Source organism: Anticarsia gemmatalis, chromosome 10 (genome assembly GCF_050436995.1).
Source record: "Anticarsia gemmatalis isolate Benzon Research Colony breed Stoneville strain chromosome 10, ilAntGemm2 primary, whole genome shotgun sequence".
Lineage (NCBI taxonomy): Eukaryota > Metazoa > Arthropoda > Insecta > Lepidoptera > Erebidae > Anticarsia > Anticarsia gemmatalis.
The window spans coordinates 2056609-2076769 of record NC_134754.1 but is presented as its reverse complement, the minus strand read 5'-3'; the positions used below and the strand labels follow the sequence as shown (position 1 = coordinate 2076769).

At 36.8% G+C, this 20161-nt stretch overlaps 1 protein-coding gene across 3 annotated transcripts in view; it reads left to right on the top strand.

Moving 5' to 3' along the window:
- The first annotated feature begins 3023 nt into the window (after positions 1–3023).
- Positions 3024–20161, top strand: part of bs (serum response factor blistered) — a 244418-nt gene continuing 227280 nt past the window's right edge. For 2 of the 3 annotated variants that reach the window (XM_076119337.1, XM_076119336.1), the window contains exon 1: positions 3024–3570. In XM_076119337.1, coding sequence (XP_075975452.1) covers positions 3172–3570 — 399 coding nt within the window. In that variant the 5' untranslated portion in view covers positions 3024–3171. The remainder of the gene's footprint in view (positions 3571–20161) is intronic. The other variant, XM_076119339.1, reaches the window with a different exon arrangement.

Below are 20161 nucleotides of genomic sequence, written 5' to 3'. Positions count from 1 at the left end.
TAATAACATTATCAACTTTAGGTTACCTTTTAGACGTGTCATCTCTATACGGTATTATTTTTCTTTTTCCATTAACTCTAAAAACAAATCATCAATTCCGAGAATTTACGAACTCCTTTAGTAAATGTCCTCGTGTTTTTCAATTAAACTCCATAATTTTATTCTAAACATGTCAATAAAAGATTATTTAAAAACTTTTCCAATGTTACACAGTTCGTTCAACTGTGAGTAAGAACAATAAAAAACACTTTAAAAGGAGAAACTTGGTAATATACACTGAAAGTGGGCGGCTACAGTTGATTGTTGAGAAAATTTACAAATTTCTGCTAATAACGCTATAAAATTGGTGTGAGATTGTATTTTCTAGGATATTTTGAGATTTGAGGCCGTATGGGTGAATATTATATTGAAAAAGCTATTATTTTTCTCCAATAAACAAATAATATATTATTTGACAATTACTTTTTACAGATTCACTGAGGTTAATTCAAATAAGATCTGTTAAAACATTGATAAAATTACTCCGCAGTAATTTAATGAAAAAAAATTACCACAAGTATTTAGATCTATTTGTGTATAGTAGTTAAATTAAAGATTAAAAACTAAGTAACAAGGTTTATGCAGTAATTCTGTTTTTCCGGAATTTTCAGTTTCGTGGATTATATTATTTGAACAAAAATTGAGGTTTTCCGTAAATTAATTCATCCTGACCGCAGAAATTACTAAAGCATTGTTTATTCATGTGGCACTAGATGACGCTACTTGTACCATTGTGGGTATCAATAGAGCAAACATTTAGAAAATAGTTTTTTAGTTATTTTTTAATTTGAAATAGTATATTCAATTTCTATATATAAAAATGGTGACAATCATAAACTTCTCTTACCTATTTATATATTTTCTTATTGGATAAATTAAGTAACAGTTTCAGTATTTTACCCTTATATCTAAATCCGTATTTATCTCAAGTACTATTTATCAAAAGACTAACAGAAGAACAGCAGAATAAAGGTATAGTTTTTCGTACAAAAATTGTCGATAGCAATATCATGGCTATTTATTTGTACAAAACACTGATCAGCGCTCCTAACGGATTTTACAGGAACTATTTGTTCTAATCTGAAAAATCAAACTTACAATTTCCGATTGTAGAAAATCACGTCCCTGTTTTGTATCAAACTGTTCGTAACTATTCTATGTTCTTAACTATCTTTCCATACATTTCGTATGTAAGCAGGCAAGTAAAACATACATAATATATCGAGTATATCCGCCATGATTAACGATTGTGCAATTGTAATTGATTTAAATTTCTTTGTTTAAATACGCTAAGTACTGGACGATGTGTAAAGGTATTTAGCGTTTACTCTCGCGCGTGCCTATGCTAATTACTAGAATAGATCTTGTAGAAAACTTTAAATAGGACTGCTTGCAACAGCGCGGGTACAAACTGTTTTATAGTGCCTTTGTTTCCACTTCTGGAGTCATCTAAAAAAAGTAGTAAAAAAGTTTTTGACTTTTTCATAGACTGTTTAATTTTAGTGTTACATTTTTTTATTAAGTTTAATTAGTATCAATTTAAACAGTAGGTACCTAATGAAATGCGTCCGAAAATGTATTTCTTGCAAGGAAATTCTATGCATCAAGCTACGAAGCCTGGAGCGGTCACAACAAAAAAATATAAAAACCGTGTGCTATCTATATAGGTATAGATGTAATAATATTTAAGTATTTTGCCTATTCTAAGAAAAGTATAATTTTCAGAGTAGTAAACACTTACAAGTTATGATTCAATAGGTTAAACTTAAACAAAGATTGATCTTTAAGCAGAGAGTAGACTTTTGATTACGGATCCCATAGCGTCCTGTCTGGTCCCACGTCTTGTTTATGACTTAACCTTTCTATGGTAGTGTTTGTCATTTAAAATACCACAGATTTCAGTTTTTTTCTCGCCATTTAAAAAAAAACGGACGTAATATTAGGAACTTCAACAGAATATAAAAACTAAATTAGTTATGTCCTCTACCTTCTTAATTAATAAGTGACACAGAAAACCTTTTAAAACAGGGCATAAAAGTTCACTACTAGTAAATATTTACATTCGGATAAGTCGGGGAAATAAGCGTACATCCTTCATTATTAGTCGTTACCTAAACCAGTAAAATGTTAAGCAAAAACTGCACATTAGAAAAACTTATGCTATGAAAGCAGGGAACAGGAGATCTTTTGAGGTAAAGGGCATGGTATATTTAAGGGTCAGGCTATGACTTATTTAAAATTATGTAAGCAGTCGTACATATAATGCAAACATATAAATTGACCAGTGCGGTCACGATGTAATATTTATGTTTTAGTAACTGCACAAGTTTGTTGGTTGATATTAAAACAACTATGGAGAATTTTATATTATTGGATTTCATTTTAATCTTAGAAATAGGGACGGGTCGGACATAAGACTACATATATTGGAGGTAGGTACAAAGTTTCCATGTACTTGGGATCATTAGAAAAAACGGTACAAAACTTGATAATGTCAACGTATGGAGCTAGCTATCTACTAGTACGACACATACATATTAAGTAAATGTAATGAGGCATGGGTAGGTATGTATGTATCATTCAATACCTAAGTGACGTGACAAAGTTTTTAATTATTAGACGTGAAAATCGCCAGGTGCGAGTAGGAGGGATTTCAGTGGCCCCCATTTGACCGTCGATTGCCATATTTGGCACGGCTTGCGTCTAAATATGGCTCTGGCACTGCCCACCGCCCCGCCGCTGCGCCCGAGCCGCTCTACTTCCGACTCTATTATTTCTATTTACGAAATAAACTCAAAATAAAAGCTCTATTTTAATACGGATTTCGGGCACTGAAACGTTCGCAACTTCCCGGCGAACGTTCGCTTTTCCTACGGATGTGTCGGGTTACGCCGCGCTTAGCGTTTCCGTCCCGCTCCGCGAGTATTGCACGCGCCGCGCGAGACAGAGACAGATAGAAGTTGAGGCGCGCGGGACGCAGCCGTGCGAAGTCAGTCGCGGTCCGAGCGGCCGAGTCGTCAGTCCCGCCCTCGGTTCTTTCGCGTTTTCGGTCAGTCTCCGTTCGTCGTTCGGACGGTGAGGTGTAAATTGCGCGTGCGCGCACCGGTTACTGTGGCGTACTGCGAGGTTATAATGGACGCGCCCGGCGGAGCGCGGGAGCCCCGCTTCGGGTCGCCGTACAGTATGGGACTCCTCAACGAGATGCCGGACATGTACGGCGCAGGCAGGCCGCCCAGCGCTCTCGGCGGCGGCGGGCTGCGGCCCGGCATGCAGTGCCCGATGCCGCGCACCGGCGTCAAGAGAACCTCCGACCAGTGCTACGACGAGAGACCCTCGCAAAGCGTCGGCCTCGACCACTGCCCCATGCCCGACATAGCGGACGACGGCTATGCATCTCTCCAGCCCAAGAAATCGCCACCCTCGAATGGCAAAAAGACTAAGGGTCGCGTTAAGATCAAAATGGAATACATTGACAACAAACTGCGACGGTACACGACGTTCTCCAAACGGAAGACTGGGATAATGAAGAAGGTGGGTGGCCGACACCGGTTTTGGCAATATTCCATATGGGTCGTCAGGGAGCGCTGGCTGCTTGCAACCAGCGCTTGTGTCAGAGTGCATAACAATGTATAAGTTCATGGCAGACATGAGTGGACTGAGCTATATTTGTGCCTCACTGTATGTCAGCCAATGAGAAATATTGTGTTAAAAGTTTTATTGTTGTGTGCGGACTTGCTCACTGTTAACTGCATACTCAAAACTTATTCTCCTATTTGTTAGTGCCATTTATTTCTCTACAGCAATTTAAAATCATTTATTAGATAAACTGTGCCAAGTACTTACAGTGCTATTACATCCCATAGCTCTTCAGCTTTTGCTTATTTGTATTATAAAGGTATAAATTGGGCAACACAATTATAATTTTGGTAACTTTTCATAAGTTAATACAAATTGTGATAATATGATATAATAATATAACTACATGTTGTTGCAATAGCTATGAATAAATCATAAAATTGCAGTTAATAGTGTTAACTTGGTGATACATTTTGTCTTCCCAATAAGGGTAAATCAGTGAATTGTCATAATAAATAAACTTGTGATAAAGGTAAGCAAACCTTGTAAATGTATGGCAATGTAAACATTAACTACCGTAATAGCATTATAAGAGTGAAATGTAGTGAAATAAATAGTGAAAATAGGATGAAAACAAGAAAAATAAGTCATTGTTTTGAGTAGAGAGGTTATGATTTGTTCGATAGTAAATCATATGGAATATTGCCGAAAACGTGTCCAGATGCATTTTTTCTTTCAATATAATAATATTTTTCGTTCGTCGACCTCGTAAATATGTGTTTTATGTTTATTTATCGTGTTTTTGTGAACATTTGTGATGAAAGTTTTGACAGCTGTCAGCTGTTACGAAGTTGCGTCTCGTGAGTATTCTATTGTTATTTGCCAGTTAAGTGTTCGTACACGATACTAAATATCATCAAAATAGATCAAGCATCATTAAACCTATCGATTACGTGCTAGTTTGCGATATTTATGGGTATATTTTGGTCATACTTTCTGTAAATAGAAGACATCTGTCATAATTAACTTGTATGGTTAGTCAAAAGATGGCGCCACAAGTATCGTTTTCAGGATGCGGCACGAATGCCATATTCAAGAAAGTCCAATTTTTTATTGCGTTACCTTTGATGTAATAGTTAATTTGTGTAATTTTGGAATAAAAAAAATAAACTTAATATGCTTGTTAAAACTTCATCGTAATAAACAACAAGGTTTTAACGGCAAACCAAGTTTTGATTTGGCGTCGCCAACTTCTATTAATTTGTCGCAAAACGGAACGGAAATTGTCTGCATTTAGTTATTCTCAATTTCTTTTTTTGTTTTTTTTTTTATACCTATACGAGCGTGTTAAGTCTTTTTCAAACATAAATGTTTTCCAATACAATCAGGGTTCATTTCTGTACAGCGGGAATCATTGAGGCGCCCCGTGGAGTCCTGGATTGAGTCTAGACTACTTGTACGCGTTTAGCTTGTATTACCTCTGAATTGATAACCAGTACAATATTAAACGGAATAAACAGAATATAATTCTGCATAAATAACGTGGCACCTAGTAAAAAAAAGAAATAGGCGATTCAAATGTGACACCCGATCGGGAACAAAAACGTTTTTTTTTTTTAATTCCGAAAGTAACAATGATTGTAGTTTTTGAACGATAAAAATAAGGTTCCAGCAGTACCGATTGAAGAAGAAATAAACTTTATTAAAGTTCACAAATAAAAATAGGTAGGTACCTACCTATACCAATAATTTTACAAGCAGCGGCTTAGCAATGCGTCGGATGCTGCGAAATTATTTATTTTACCGATGTGAAACTGGTACAAAAGCAATCAGAATTTAGTTCTACGTTTTTATGTTTTCGTAAATCTTTCATAAGAGAGATCTCTATTTTGAAGACCGATAATAATATAATGAAAAATAATATGCTTGACTTTATTGGGAAGTTCTCTATTAAAAACATTGTTATCTAGTACACAACTGTTATCTAGTAAAAAACCGTCCTCAACTTGTCATCTAAATCTGATAGGTATGTAGTCGCGAAATAAAAAAAATATATTTACTGCTTAACTGATTGTTTGCTTTTTTCATGTCCAATAAGTATCTTTATTAACTTGTTCACAATTGGCTTCAGTTTCTAATTACTCAATAACATTGTAATTAAATGACACTCAGAATCGGTCATAATTAAAATAAATTGCTATTTAAAATTCATTGGAAAATCTTTACCCGCTTTGGTGAAAATTAGCGCGAAACGCGGTAAATACGCACGCCATCTTAGCGTAGTTTTATTAAACGAACGCAACGTTAGCAAACACCCTATGCGTATATGTTTTTTTTTAAATACATATATATCAATTTAGGATCCGAGTAAGGATGAATTTTCCAACTCATTCAAAACTCAAAAACCTAGGCCAAAAAAAATACCTAAGTACGTTTAATGTTTATTTGACTTGAACTTTTTGCTGATAATATAAAATTTTTGAGCAAGTTCTATTTATTCTGCCTATATTTAAAACTGACAATGAACGAAATGTATATTGGTCTTAGCAATACTACTAACGAAAAAGTTATTTCATTTGATGAAAAATATTGCCGTGCCTATAAAACTCTAATAGAAAGAACATATTCACCATTTAAAACTATAGCCGTTATAACGTTATCGCAACTATAAAATAATATAGCAACTAGTTATTTCCTATATCCCACGGGTTACCGCAGTTACCGGCAGCTTCATTAACCGAAGACATTGTCAATCTATGCGTGTAGAGATGTCCTACAGTCCTTACGTCTTGCGACGCCGTGATGTCCGTCAAAAGCCTGATGCAAATGGTGAACGATGTTGAAGGCATGCGCTAATGCTAACTAGATACCCACTTTGTATGTAACATTAAACTGCACTTTAATGTTCAGAAAATAAATATTTGTGTCGTATTTTATTTCTGTTTCCGTCGTGCCGGTTCATCGATGTTTTTGCACGACAGTGATCGAATTGCTTGAATTTTATTTTTGGAAAGTTATAACGTAAAAGATTTTTAGTCGGTTTCTATTTTATCATTAAATTATTTTAGCGTGCAAAAATAAGAAAAATTTTTCTCTTCACCGTAAAATATTCAAGTTGGTATTGAAATCAGTTCGTAGGCTAAATTGACAGCGTCGTAGCGTTATTAACTCTTTGTTTCTTTAGAAACTGACAAAGTCTAGGTTACCATTATTGAAACAGATCTAAAAAGATAAAAAAGTTATATTTATTTTTTGCATTTCTAAAAATCTATTTCATCTCATGATTTTTTGAGATTGATTAATTAAACTATTTCCTAATTACCTTATTCTGCATTAGTATTTTCATATATTCTTTTAATAATTTCGAGGTGTCCTATGTGTTTGTGTATGTCGCAGCACATCGGGACCGGCGCGCACGCAAGCGATGCTGTCGCGCAGCGGGTATCAAAGTCGCCGTTTGCGTTGTTACTTGTTAGCTAACTAAACGTCGCGGCGCATGCGCGTCCTTCCACCCTCGTTATGCGCATGCGCTTCTATATACGTGCTATGTGCTTTACTGTAGTTAAAAGAATATTGGGTCATATTAAATAATTAGGTTCATGATTTGTATCCTTATATAATCTCCTCAACGCCTATCTGAAATAGAAGAGTTACGGAATGTTGGCATATTCGTTGCTGTACGATTTGCGGTCGCTATTTATTGAGATATGTATTGAAACTAACTGAAAATGTGCAAATACTAAGTTTTCTTTGACGCTGCAAAATGCAGATAAATAAACTCTTTAAGGTCTTTCGAATCAAACATTTATGAATCTGTAACAATTCGTTTTAACATGTCTCTATAAAAATCCTTTAGCTTTAAGCTAATCTTGTTCTAACGTCGTACTTTAAGTTGTATGCAATCATATCTGAAGCTAATCAATGTAAAGGTGTGCTCATCAATTCGGTGCACCTATCACCCCGTGCAACCGGGACTTTAATTGCGACGCCCCGGGGGCCGTCAGTGCAACACGACGCCACTCCGTACTCCGCGAGCCGCATTGTGCCGACTTTGTCATGAAAATTGCCGACAATATGTTGTTTAGAACCCCGCTAACCACTCTCCAACACAATCTTGTTGTTATTGTTAAAAGCTTCAGTGTGTTCCCCGTCTAAGTAAACATTGATTTAAGACAGCTTACAGAAAATTACGCAACTTTCCACGTGTCTATATCTTATTTTACTACTAGTACGGCTAGTACCAATGATCCTCAACGGCAAAATCATGATCCTAAATAAGATAATCTCTAAAAGCGCCAACATAATGAGCTATCGTTTTTATTTCAAAGCAATGATGATATTGCCGAGTAAATAAATCAAAACGTGCTCTTTTAGAAATGATAATAGCCCTCATTGTTTAGCGCGTTCCTCCAATGCAAGAATAAATTATACAGTCCGATGTAGGCGTTCCGATATAGTCCTTAAAGAGGACATTTTAATAAATTTAAAATAACGATTATCGTTGTCTGGCGGAGTCGTGATTTCGTTAGGTTCGTGGTCGGTTCTAGGGCCGGAATAAGTCGTCACGAACGATTACTAAATTAATTAGGACCTAGCTCGGATGTAGATTGCGCTTGAGATTATTTTCCCACACGACTTGACGACGTTTAGATCTTGAGATTTTGTGAACTATTGTTTAATGTTAGGATAGAGTTATCTTACGTTAATTGTCAGCCGACAGCTTCTGGTTTTGGCCTGAACGTAGACTGCATCGAACGCGGTATCGTCCACTTAATCTTGAAGAATTACCAAAAAAATATTTTACTTTTAAAATTACCAAAAATTTGGCACACCCATCGAATCATTAGCGGATAACATATGAGCGCATTAATATTTCGCGAACTCGTCGGCACGAAGGGCAGCAACGGCAGGCAGTACTGAGATGAAACAATTATATATTGCGCCTACACTAATTACCGTGGCGCGGGCGCGCATCTGCGACCCATATCTCACGGCCCGCAGTTTTGTAATGCTAATGCGGGTGGTGGCCGACCTGCGCGGCTCCGCGTCGCTCTTTTGTGTTTCGCTACATTATTAAACGCTCCCGAATTAGACGCCGTAATGGACTACACCGAAAAATTACATTAATTTTGCTGGAACGTTGATTCTGTTCCGTTTAGGTTTGAGTTCTCTAGAAGCAAAAATAATTGTTGCGAATTATTTTGTGTTTGCAACAAGGATTATTTCGGTTTTTGTTTAATCGTCGTTGATTTTAATTTGAATGCTTAAATCTTTGATAAGAATATCCGGAAAATTTCAAATAAATTAACATTTAAAGTCAGACAAAATTATGATCACGAAGTTGTAATTAACGTCATGGACGCAAAACAGCTAAGTTATTTGTGTTACAATGATTAAGAGTGAGATAGTCATCGCACTTGCCAATTTTTCGTTTACTACTCTTTAAATTCATTACCTCCACATTACACAATGTTTTCAACGTTATAAAATTGTAAGATTTTTAGATAAGAACTAAGCCTAACATTATTTCTAATCTTAAATCAGCCACTCATATAGTAAAACAAACAGAATTATCGATACGGCTCGCCGTTCTCGTCCCTCAAGTGTATCCCCATGGACGAAACGAAAGCGCCAAATATGGACACCAAAATACCAGGGGAGCATTAAACACGTAGAGCTCTACCGTTCCCGACTGTTCGCCTCCTGCTAGTGTCGTGTCGCGGGCCATCTCGTGTTCAAATGTGTGTACTATTACCAAACTAATATAGGTGGCGCTTTTCGTTACACTAAACAATTGAATTTTAAGAGTTAAGAGAGCAGAATAGAGATGAATAAAGTATTTATTTCCAATGTATTTTCTCTCAGTATTTTTATTAATGCGACTGCGAACCATTAAGTTTTTCTCTAACAAGATTCCATGAAAATAAAACATTGAAGTAAACAGTTAGCAAACAATGAGGGCTTTTTGCTAAGTACGTCGAAGGCGCCCCTGCAAAACATTACGGTTCGTTAGCACCAAACGCGACCGCGTAACCAACTCACTTACCAGGCGTCCACGTCTTCGAGAGAGGTTGTCAAACGCGTCCATAATATAAAGGTCCCCCGTTAACTAACGCGTTACTCCCTGTTAGCTAGGAAACAGGCGTCGAGCGGGGGACGGGGTGGATCAATAGCGATTGGGCGGTGGAAAGGGAATGTCTGGCGCGTCGGCCCGCCTCCCAGCGACACCTAGTGTGAACGCCTCGTTGTCATGATCGCCTAGTACTTTGGTGCTATTGCGATGCCTTGCTACGTTCTGCCACCAGTTGATTGATTGGAATGGCGTCTGCTGTTTGTTTTTTCGATAAATTGAAGCCATTGTTTTGTTATGGAGAAATTGTACACTTTGCACAATTTATAAGCTGACTCTGTATTGAAGTTTGAATAGTAAAATAGAATCAAAACCTTATTTAGTATCCAAACGACATGTTGTCATTGTAAGTAGTTACACTGATTAGTCTAGGGACGACATCTGTCGGCATGTTAGACCGACTAATAGTAGAGCTTATCGGTCGGCATAGTTCGTTAGTCGTCGGGCACACATCAAAGGGATTTTCGAGACTCACGACTGAAACGATCACGATGCGAGTTTTCGAGAAAACCGAGTTATGCTCACGAATATGTGGTAACTTTTGTCATTAATGTCGGTCAAGATGTAAAAACATGCGATTGTATTCAATTCACTTAAAATAATCGCATTGTTAGAATTTTGAACTGTAAACCATTATACAGGTCCACGGATATAAGCTTTAAACTTGTTCATTTTGTCATAGTAATTCAGCTAAATATGGAAATTTGGTATTTGGTGGCTTACCTATGTTTCAGTTTGCAATCTTTCGTAGTTATTTCATTTCAATCAATTTCAATTTTTGAGCCGTGCTCGGTTTGATAGGTTACGTATTTATTTTCAAAACTCTATACATACATTATGGTCTTTACTTACGGCCTTACTTTACCTGCTACTGCTACAGCATCAAAATGATAGCAGAAGCATAATACAAATTCACAGAGTTTTCACATAACTTTTAAATGATGATGAAAACAGCAAAGGTATTTTGAACACCTTAATATTAAGTACCATTTATTACACCGCATTTTTATGTCTTAAGGCGTCTGAGTAAGTGCAGAAAATGTATCTCAAGTGGCGCATAATTGTTTTATTTTATCCAAATGAATATTTAATAACAGTGTAGAGGAATCGTTGCAATTTGTTAAAGGCTAATTGAAAAGTATTAAAACCTTTGTACAGGTGTGAATATACGGCTGGCTGGCTAGAAACGCGCGTTGTTTTTTTTTCTTTTGGCCGAATGAGTGATCCTTTGGCATTTTGTAAATTTGGCGGGAGATTGCGATGTCTTAATTACTTTTTTATAAAAGTGTTTTCTTAATAATTATTATCTTTAATAGTAATATGTTGCAATAGCATTTATAACTAGGGGAGGACTGTAATAATCAAATAAAGGTGTTTTAAAAGACACATCTATCTTTTACTATCTAGTAATGTAGACGATATTTTTTGATATCTAAAGCTTATTTTTATATCAATGTAATTAAACTACAAAACTATTGCCAAGCGAATGTACATGATTATTAAAATGTATGAATATCAGTACGCGCCTGTCATCGCTTGCAATATCTATAATAACGACTTTACGTTTATTTTTAATTTAAATTTTATACTTAGTTTAAAGTATTTAAAACTGATAGGTAGCGTTGAAGTTGGTTCTCCCCGTAAAATATGTAGGTATCAAGTATGTCTTATTCTATTCAAAAGATCCATGAATGGAATGTATAAAATTATAACCTCAAATATATCTGAAATTTTCTGCACAGGCCAGGTCACAATTAACCGGAATATAACATAACTAAATAATTGTCATGGCTTCTACATCAATTAAAAGTTATAAATGCTTCTACTCCGCTCGTGTAGGTCATAATGTGATATTAAACATAACGAAATAGCCCAAAGCCTTCCTCATAAAAGCTGCTATCATACTAACATACAAAAAGATTTTCTCAAAACGGACTCTCAGTTCCTGAGATAAAAAACATCCATATAAACAAATAATTTCAACTTTATTATATCAGTTAAAACTTAAGATTCACAGCATACACATTGATTAGTAAAAGATAATGTCGATTCGTGACTGTACTACGCTATTACTAAAAGATAAAGTATTGTTTCCTGTCGATTGTATTTTTTAAGCGCGCTTTACAATGGCCGCTGTATCGTATTACACTTGTAGATAGATCCACTCATTATCGCGTGTAATGAGGGCCCTTTGGACAAACAAACGGTGGAACAAGGTGAAGAATACAGCGGGCATGAATATGCTGATGATAGAATATGTTGTAGTCAATTTTATTCACTACTGTCCAACAGACTTGAGTCTCCTTTCGTAATGAGGTGGGTTTGGCTTGGGTCTAAGTTGCTTAGTTGCGGGTATTTTAGTAAATTACATAATAAATATATATACAGGGTTCCAAAGAAAGCATTTATGGTTATTTGTGTTTATCGTTAGTTAACTAAAGGGTTCTAAAGATTGATGTTCTACTGACTTTTTATATTATCAGTAGTTTTGTAATAAGGAAACTCTATTGGCATTGCTAATTACTTTGGGCTCTTATTTAACAAACAACTTAATGTTGCTCTATTTTATACATGTCACATAGCTGTAAAGAATTCTTACATTCAAATGGAATAGAACTTTATCGATACAATTTTTAGAGGCAAAAAAATCGATTAATCATGTGCAGTTGTTAACTCTTTTAATTACGCTTATCCCTTACACCAAAATACATCTGACTAAGAAGTTAGTATGACGTGGCTAGAAGTTAAAGCCGGTTTCACACGAGATGTAGGTCCCGTGGGATATCTCCTAAGATAACCGTGCTCTGCATCTACTTAGTACTTAGCGGTCCACTATGATTTAACTAAGGTGATTCGGTTTTATGCACGAGTTTTACCAGACAATCGCCGATTAGGGAATAATAAATGTTTTATGCAATTATAGCACTTGTTCCGATTTGAATAAGTGTTATATTGTGTTGATTATTTTTTAAGAGCTACGGTGACTTCACTGTTGCAAAATTGATGTGAATTTTTTTTTCTTGAATATTTTCATGGTTACATAACAACAGTTACCGAAGAGTTGTTTTCAAACAAAAATACGATCAATATTGCGGCAACCTGAAAACATTTGTTTACTTACTTGCAAATATAAAGCATAATATTACAAATGATACGACATGATTCGTGATAGTATAGTTATTTTGCATTTTAGGGCCTGACTTCAAAACTCAACGATCCAGCAAACATAAATTGTCAGCAAATATATTGATACTTCAATATTCTGTATATTTTCATGGGTACTGTTAGGAAGTATTTGTAGATAAATTAAACCCTTTGTGCCTTTACTTATGTTGTCTCGCCTGACTTTATAGACTGAGAAACTCAAAACGTATCGCACAATAGAACCTGCCATGCAACAAGAAGTATTTATTACTATTTATCCAACGCCTTGACACTGTCATAAATTCTCATATTTATTTGTCCAGCATTTCGGATCGCCATTTAATTTGTTTATTTATTGGTACAGAACGGAAACTGGATGACAAACGGCAAAGTATTTTTAGTCATAATTTTATACGGCGGTAGATAATAGCAATCAATTTAGTTTAATATAGATAAATAAAGGGCTTTATATCTTGAGTAAATATTATTAAATTAAAATAAATTACCATGTATTAATAAATAGCGTCTAATGCGTTTGCGGTAGTGGTCACCCTACACGGGGACACCTGCGCGGTAACGATGCGCCCGCGCAACTGGTTCGACCGAAATAGTCCTTCAGGTGTCCCATCTAAACATGTCGCGATGGTCACCGTAATAAATTGTGATTGTTTACTAAATGCAACACTATTTGTAAACGTCTTATTGCGTTGTGCAAAGATAATTATTCCGGCAATTTGTAGATAAGCAATTTGTTGAAATTGAGCTGTTTTATTTTTAATTTATTTTTTCCATTGACATGGAAACTCCATTTGCTCATCGTCCTGTTGAAGTTTTATTTTAATTAACGTGGTTAATTTTATGATAACTTTTCGAGCTGATGGAAATTATCAATAGTTAACTTTTTAAACTTTATGTTATTTATCAAATATGCTTTATATAAATCAACTTTTAATATTTAGTAAGGCGACTTCATAAATGTTTGATAAATCGCAATTTACATAGTTAAGTGATTTCGAGGCTGTGGAACGTTTACTTCTTTCCGACATCATTCTATGTCAGATGTTATCGGTCACCGAAGTCGCGAAAAAACACCGAGCCGATCTGTGGCTACCATAGAGATCGACGATATCTGTCGTTCTGTCAAAATTTCCGAACGCGCCAAGCCAGCGGGACTCCATCCATAATGTATCGACCTCGGGAATTTATACATAAAACATTAACGAGTAAAGTTTTTATTTGATTGCGGTTCGAGAGCACGACCACATGCTTTTTTCCGATCAATTAAAAAAAATCACCAAACATCCAGATTTCGGTGGGAAACCGCGCGTTTCGCGGCCAATATCATGAAATTGAACAATACGAAAAGTTTTTACTCGCGGTACTGATTCTGTAGGAATTCAAAATATTTAATCTGAGATACAGGACCTTGTCGTTCTACGGATGGTTTCAAAAACGTTGCAGTTTTTGCGATACAACCTCCATCGATAATTGAATAGTGACTGACAGCTCAAGAGTTATAAGAACATTTTTGTGGAGTAAGCTTTTTAAGTTCAGCCTTCACAGTTTGATAGGCCGTCAATATACAACAAGACAAATTGTCGGGTTGAAGGTATCGAATGCGCCCATCGGTGTCAGTGTTGCGGCTGCCGCCCACGCGAGCGGTCGTGCGGTGGCACTCACAAAATCACAACGTCGTCACGTGCGCGCCCACGTGACGCCTACCGACGCATAACATTGCGAAAAAAAACTAAATCTCTTAACGAAACTCAGACTTTAACCTTGAAATTTAATGCCTTCGTTAAATTGCTGCATGTGGGCTAGTTAGGACCTCTCATAGTTCCTTTCCGATTCTTTTGTTCATTGTCTTTAAAGGAATTTAAGGCTTGAATTTTCTTACGGGCAGAATTAAGCAAACAATGAAGTTCCATTTTCAAGATCATTTTCTCTTTTATTCATGTAGGAGGCAGCCAAGAGAGCAAGCTTGTTAGCCCTATTAAATGATCAAAGGCTTATAAATAACTGCAAAAAAGTAGTGATGCCGTGTACATCCACAAATGAACCATTCGGATAATCTCAATAATTCTCGTGTCGCGTGTTAGCCGTTAATTAAGCTATTTGTCAGGTGGCGGGACAATTTACATTTCTCCCGGAGTCTTGGGGATTCTCCGTGGCTCGGGAGCTTCGGAACGACGTATTATTATCCTTTTAGGGAGGGCGGCATCCTCACACAGGCGCTTGGCTTCCACCGAACCTTTTATTGGGACCACCTGTGTTTGTTTGCGCGGACGTATGAATTGTCCAGTAAATAAGGTTAGCGGAATATTTGCCCGTAGCTGCCTTAATGCTATTTAGTGGCACTGCGTTTCATTTGCATAAGACCGAGACAGAAATTAGCATTTAACACGGGGTGCATTCTTCGCGATCTAAATCTTCGATTGCATTGAATCGACGTTCGTTCCGAATTAGAAATTCTATCGGGCATCTTAACAAACGCAACGAGATGATCCACATAAAGCTCGGAGCGATAGCAAATACATTAACATGTAAGCCATCGGTCCTGGCCGTACACCGGCGTACACGATGTCGTACAGAAGTATAAAAATGTCTCGCACGCAACACAATTCATGGGAACTCGTTCTGGACAGCGACAGGCCATCAAGTTAGTTCAGTTCGCAGGTGAAATGTATTGACAACTGGTCTTCCTTGATGCGTATCGGCGTGATGGTATCGTCGTGGCGGCGCTTCAGTCGGCTCCTGTTACCCTCGGACCCGTTGCATTGTGGAGATCACAGATAAAGCTTGTTTATTTAGCGCTAAAATTTATTCAGCCATGAGAGGCCATTAAGAAAAGAATTATTAACAGTTGGACAGGTTTACGTTCATAAGCTCTGGTAATAGCGTGTTGAGTTATGTTTGTTTTTTCGCGTGTTCCAGTAATGAATTGAATGTTAATATATTTAATAAATTCATCTCGGCGTATCGTTGCACACAATGTATGCCTCGGCGCACTCCGCTCGATATAATTGGTCTGAGATTAGTGCTCGTGCTCTATATGAATGAAGTTCACTTATCAAGGCCGAGCTAGCGTCTACGCGACACTGACAACACAAGTACACAAGGAGCGCGACGAGCGTGCTGGACAACATTCGATAAATGGTAATAAACAAACAGGAAACTATGGAAGTCTGTGGTGCGACAATAAATTAAGGACACGGTACGTCCACCATTCATAAAGCAATCTCGCATGTTTATGAATGAAACTGGCAACGAGACTATGAACGTGTAATTATCGACGCCATTGCGGTCGATATCGACGCCCGACCGCATTTGCATACGGCTCTAGGCTCAATCTCAATATCTATAGAACACCCAGCCTGCTATATTGATTCAAGGATTGCCCATTGTTCGGCGGATTGTGTATTGTTAGCTATAGCTTCTATTGTCGCTTGAGATTTGGTCGTTTAATTGAATCTTCCTTATATTGTTCGTTTGATAATAGCCCTCAAATTGCTCGGTGGCTCCGGAGTCTATTTAAGCTCCGTCTGCTTTGTGTGCGGATACTTGGAGCGATTTAAAACGCGAGGATGCGCTAAAGGAATGTGTCGACAGTAAGAAACGGCCGGTTTGAATACAAATTCATTTAACCGGTCATCTTCAATGGCCTGTAGATTATCTGCGCCCGCGACGGTGACAAATTGAAACGTTGCGTTATTGGAAATTTTTACACGGTCTCGGTATTAATCTTGATCGCAGCAGTGGCGCACTAGCCGAGTTACACCGACGATAACACACCGGTTCTGCGTAATCGGTAATTATTGTTTAAGCGTCGTTTAAACTAATCGCCGTAGACGCCGCTAAACCGCCGGCGAGTGCCACTTTGACGCCGTCCAACGTGCAATCTCTTGCCTGAGTTGAATGACAATTTCAATATTGCCGATACACATTTTTGCTTAATGAACAAGACTAACAACATTCACTTTGTAATTACCGTGATACGTTTTCATTAACAGCTGATTTAAGTCTGATTTGCGCAATTTGCTCCTGTTATTTAGGTCTTTTTATTTTTCTTTTATATTTATGAAGTACGTTGAATTGAGACGTTATCCATATAACGAGTTAAATTATGCGTACATTGCATTGGAATCGTGTACCAGCTTTCAAATATCTGCTGTAGGTACAGCAGTCAAAAGTATTATTGTGCCATTGTTATCTTTTATAAGACATTCCCTACGTGCGTAGGTTTTCATATCAGAATTCTCGTGTGCAACATCTCCAATGTAATTTACATACTGTACCGCTATTCAAGGAAACATCTGAACGACCCGTTCGTACTGAATCATTATTTTTTTCTGTAATCAAGTTTTCGGCCACATCTGACGACCTTTCAAAACAAACAAGCCGCGAATTCTCGCAGACTCTTATTTGCTGTCGATTTAAACGATTTTGATACTCATTGGCTTCGCCATCTGTTCGTCGATACTGAGCCTTAATTGCAAACTTATCCTGGCGTAGTTAAAAGTTGTACACAAGTAGTCTTAATTGTGATTAAACGTGTAGCTCCCGATTGGATCGCATTGAGAGATAATGAAGCTCGCAACTTTCACTTTTCAATCATTACCGACGCTGAGGATGATTACAGCGAACGCTGAACCACCACCCCCTACAGATCTTCATGATTTATTGTCGTGTTTCGTGCCAGTGTACGAATCATCCTTTTATATTATTGATTGTCCGACCACTTATTAGTGTCAAATGACTGAGCACTCGTTAATATTATTGCTGTACCTTTTTCTGAGAGTCACGGTGACGAAGCATTTGATGTAATTTTTGGCAATGCAAATTTAACGAGTGCTAGAAATTGAAGAGACAAGCAAAAAGTTGCGTATTTTGATCGCTTTCTCGGGATAAATAAAACCATGTTCGTAACTGTTATTCCCATCAGAGGTGAATCAACTCTGCGTCCTTAATGCAATGGCATCATCCTTGCCATAAAGGGTGGGCGATGACGTAGTGTTCACACAAATATAGCGTATACCACGTGGTTCGCTTCGGTAGGCAAAAGACGAACACGGCCCGTTTAAACCTTTTACGTCTAATCCAGTCGAGTGCTGTCCACAAATGGCAATGTGGCCTTTCATAACCTGTTTTTGGGGTTTCCTTAGCCCCTTGTTAAGGCTTCGTTATTTTTTTATATAGAAATCGCACGTGGTGTGTGACGTACGTTTACCGTTATCGAAGTTTTTTTTTGTTGTCGAACATTATGTATTTGTTGTTGAAAAGTGCTTATCATGCGACACGCGATCTTCGAATCTTATCATTCGGCTTTCACGTTTCTTGTTCTATTTGTTGTAATTGCATGATCGCGTTGCAATGTTTTCAGTTCGTGAGTTTTCTTTTACATTATTTTCTTTTTATTTATCGGTTCGTTGTTTATTGTTTAAGTTTAGAAATTCATAATTTCATTTCTTTAAAATTAAATCTTTGTCTTATCGGCAATGCAAATAGCACAAATAGCACAAACAGCATAATTTGATTCTGGAGTTGAAATTTCTACCGTAGTTTCAGGACTCCAGTAATCCAATGTAGCGTTAATCAAAGTTCAGCTAAGTTTAGCTCGATATTTATTGTAAATATTAAAGGTAGCACGCCCAGTTTCCTGCAAACTAATTAAACTAAATGCTCGACGTTTAGCCTTGCCAGCCGTTGAGGACTCAGGAACCTGTCTCACTGCTTCATTATCATATGAATTGCCGTCTAGCCACCGTAGGATGATAATAGCTTGACACCTCTCACACAGTGAAAGTGGATACGGGTAGAATGTGAGGAATCTTCTGGACAGGCCAGGGGTAGCTCGGAATTGCTGATATTGATACGGTAGCTTGAACATATTAGGTCGGGGAAAAGTCTTTTGGCATTATAGTATGTATGAACTTGTAATAAAATCTTTTTTCTACACAAAAAAGCTCGATATTTGGGTAGCTCTCGAGCTCACTGAAAGAAACCTAATGAACCACGTACTCATTTGTGATGCTTAAAGCCAAAGAGATTTTATTACATGTTCATACATAGTATAATGCGAAAATACTTTTTCCTCAACCTAATTTATATTTAATAATAAATTTTCTATGGGCTCGTAGCCAGGTTTTTTTTTGTTACGTAACATATTCCATAGTCCAAATGCAGACCCTAAGTAGTGCAAAAAGTACTGTGGTTAGACTGACAAGCAACAGAAATATAAAAAGAAACAGCACTTATTAATATTGTTAAACGCTCCCTTCACCATTTCATGTGGAAAATACTAAATGGATTACTAATCCCCATAATGCAATAAAACATTTTCTTTGCTTCGATAAACTTATTCACTTCGTTTTCTATCATGAGAATAAAATCTACGTTTATAAGGTTATTTTTTCAGTCACAGTCCAATAGATCTAACGTTGTTTGTATGTTTTATTTATTTCTCCATCGGTATCATCATTTCTTCTTATCAACTAATTAATTGGTCTCTCGCATATTATTTACTGCTGCCATTTCATAGGTTTATGAAAAATATTCACATTTAACTAGCTCTTTTCATTCAACAAAAGGTGATTTATATTGTATGTTAACAGTTAATGCTTTATTTGTCACTTTTTTATTATTCGCCACTTCACCTTTTGATAACGCCTCGTAAGTGTCTAATGTAATTATGTTTATCTCACAAACAGCTTATTACAATTTGTCATTCGTTTAACAAGCTCTTAAACCTTTCTTAATTACCACCTGTTCTGTCCTACCTTCTACTGAATTGTTATAAACAGTAACGGCGCTATAACTTACTACTACGATACCATCTTGACTTACCATGCAAACTTAGTTCATTGATAGTTTTCATATTTTCATTTTCATTGCGTCAACCAACATCTGTCTTTAAAATGCCATCAAAAATTATTACCCCTATGCACCATAATCTTCTCGTTTTTTCTTTAAAATAAATGTCATTATGCCCCTTAGCTATAGAGCCGTTAAAGCCAAATTGCACAATGACCGACAGCGCTACGTACCAAAATGCATTAACCAATAAAATTAAAATGTCATAAAACGACGATTGTGCACCCAAAATCGACACAAGAATCACTGGGTATTCGTAATGTTACATTATTATTAGTCAGTTATTGCGAGTTTTATGTGTATTCTGGTTTCTCGTTTCCGAGAAATGTTACTCTTAGTGTGACGGGCTGTCTTACCGACGCTGATTTTAACAAGACTGGCTTGCAATTAAGGACTGTTTAC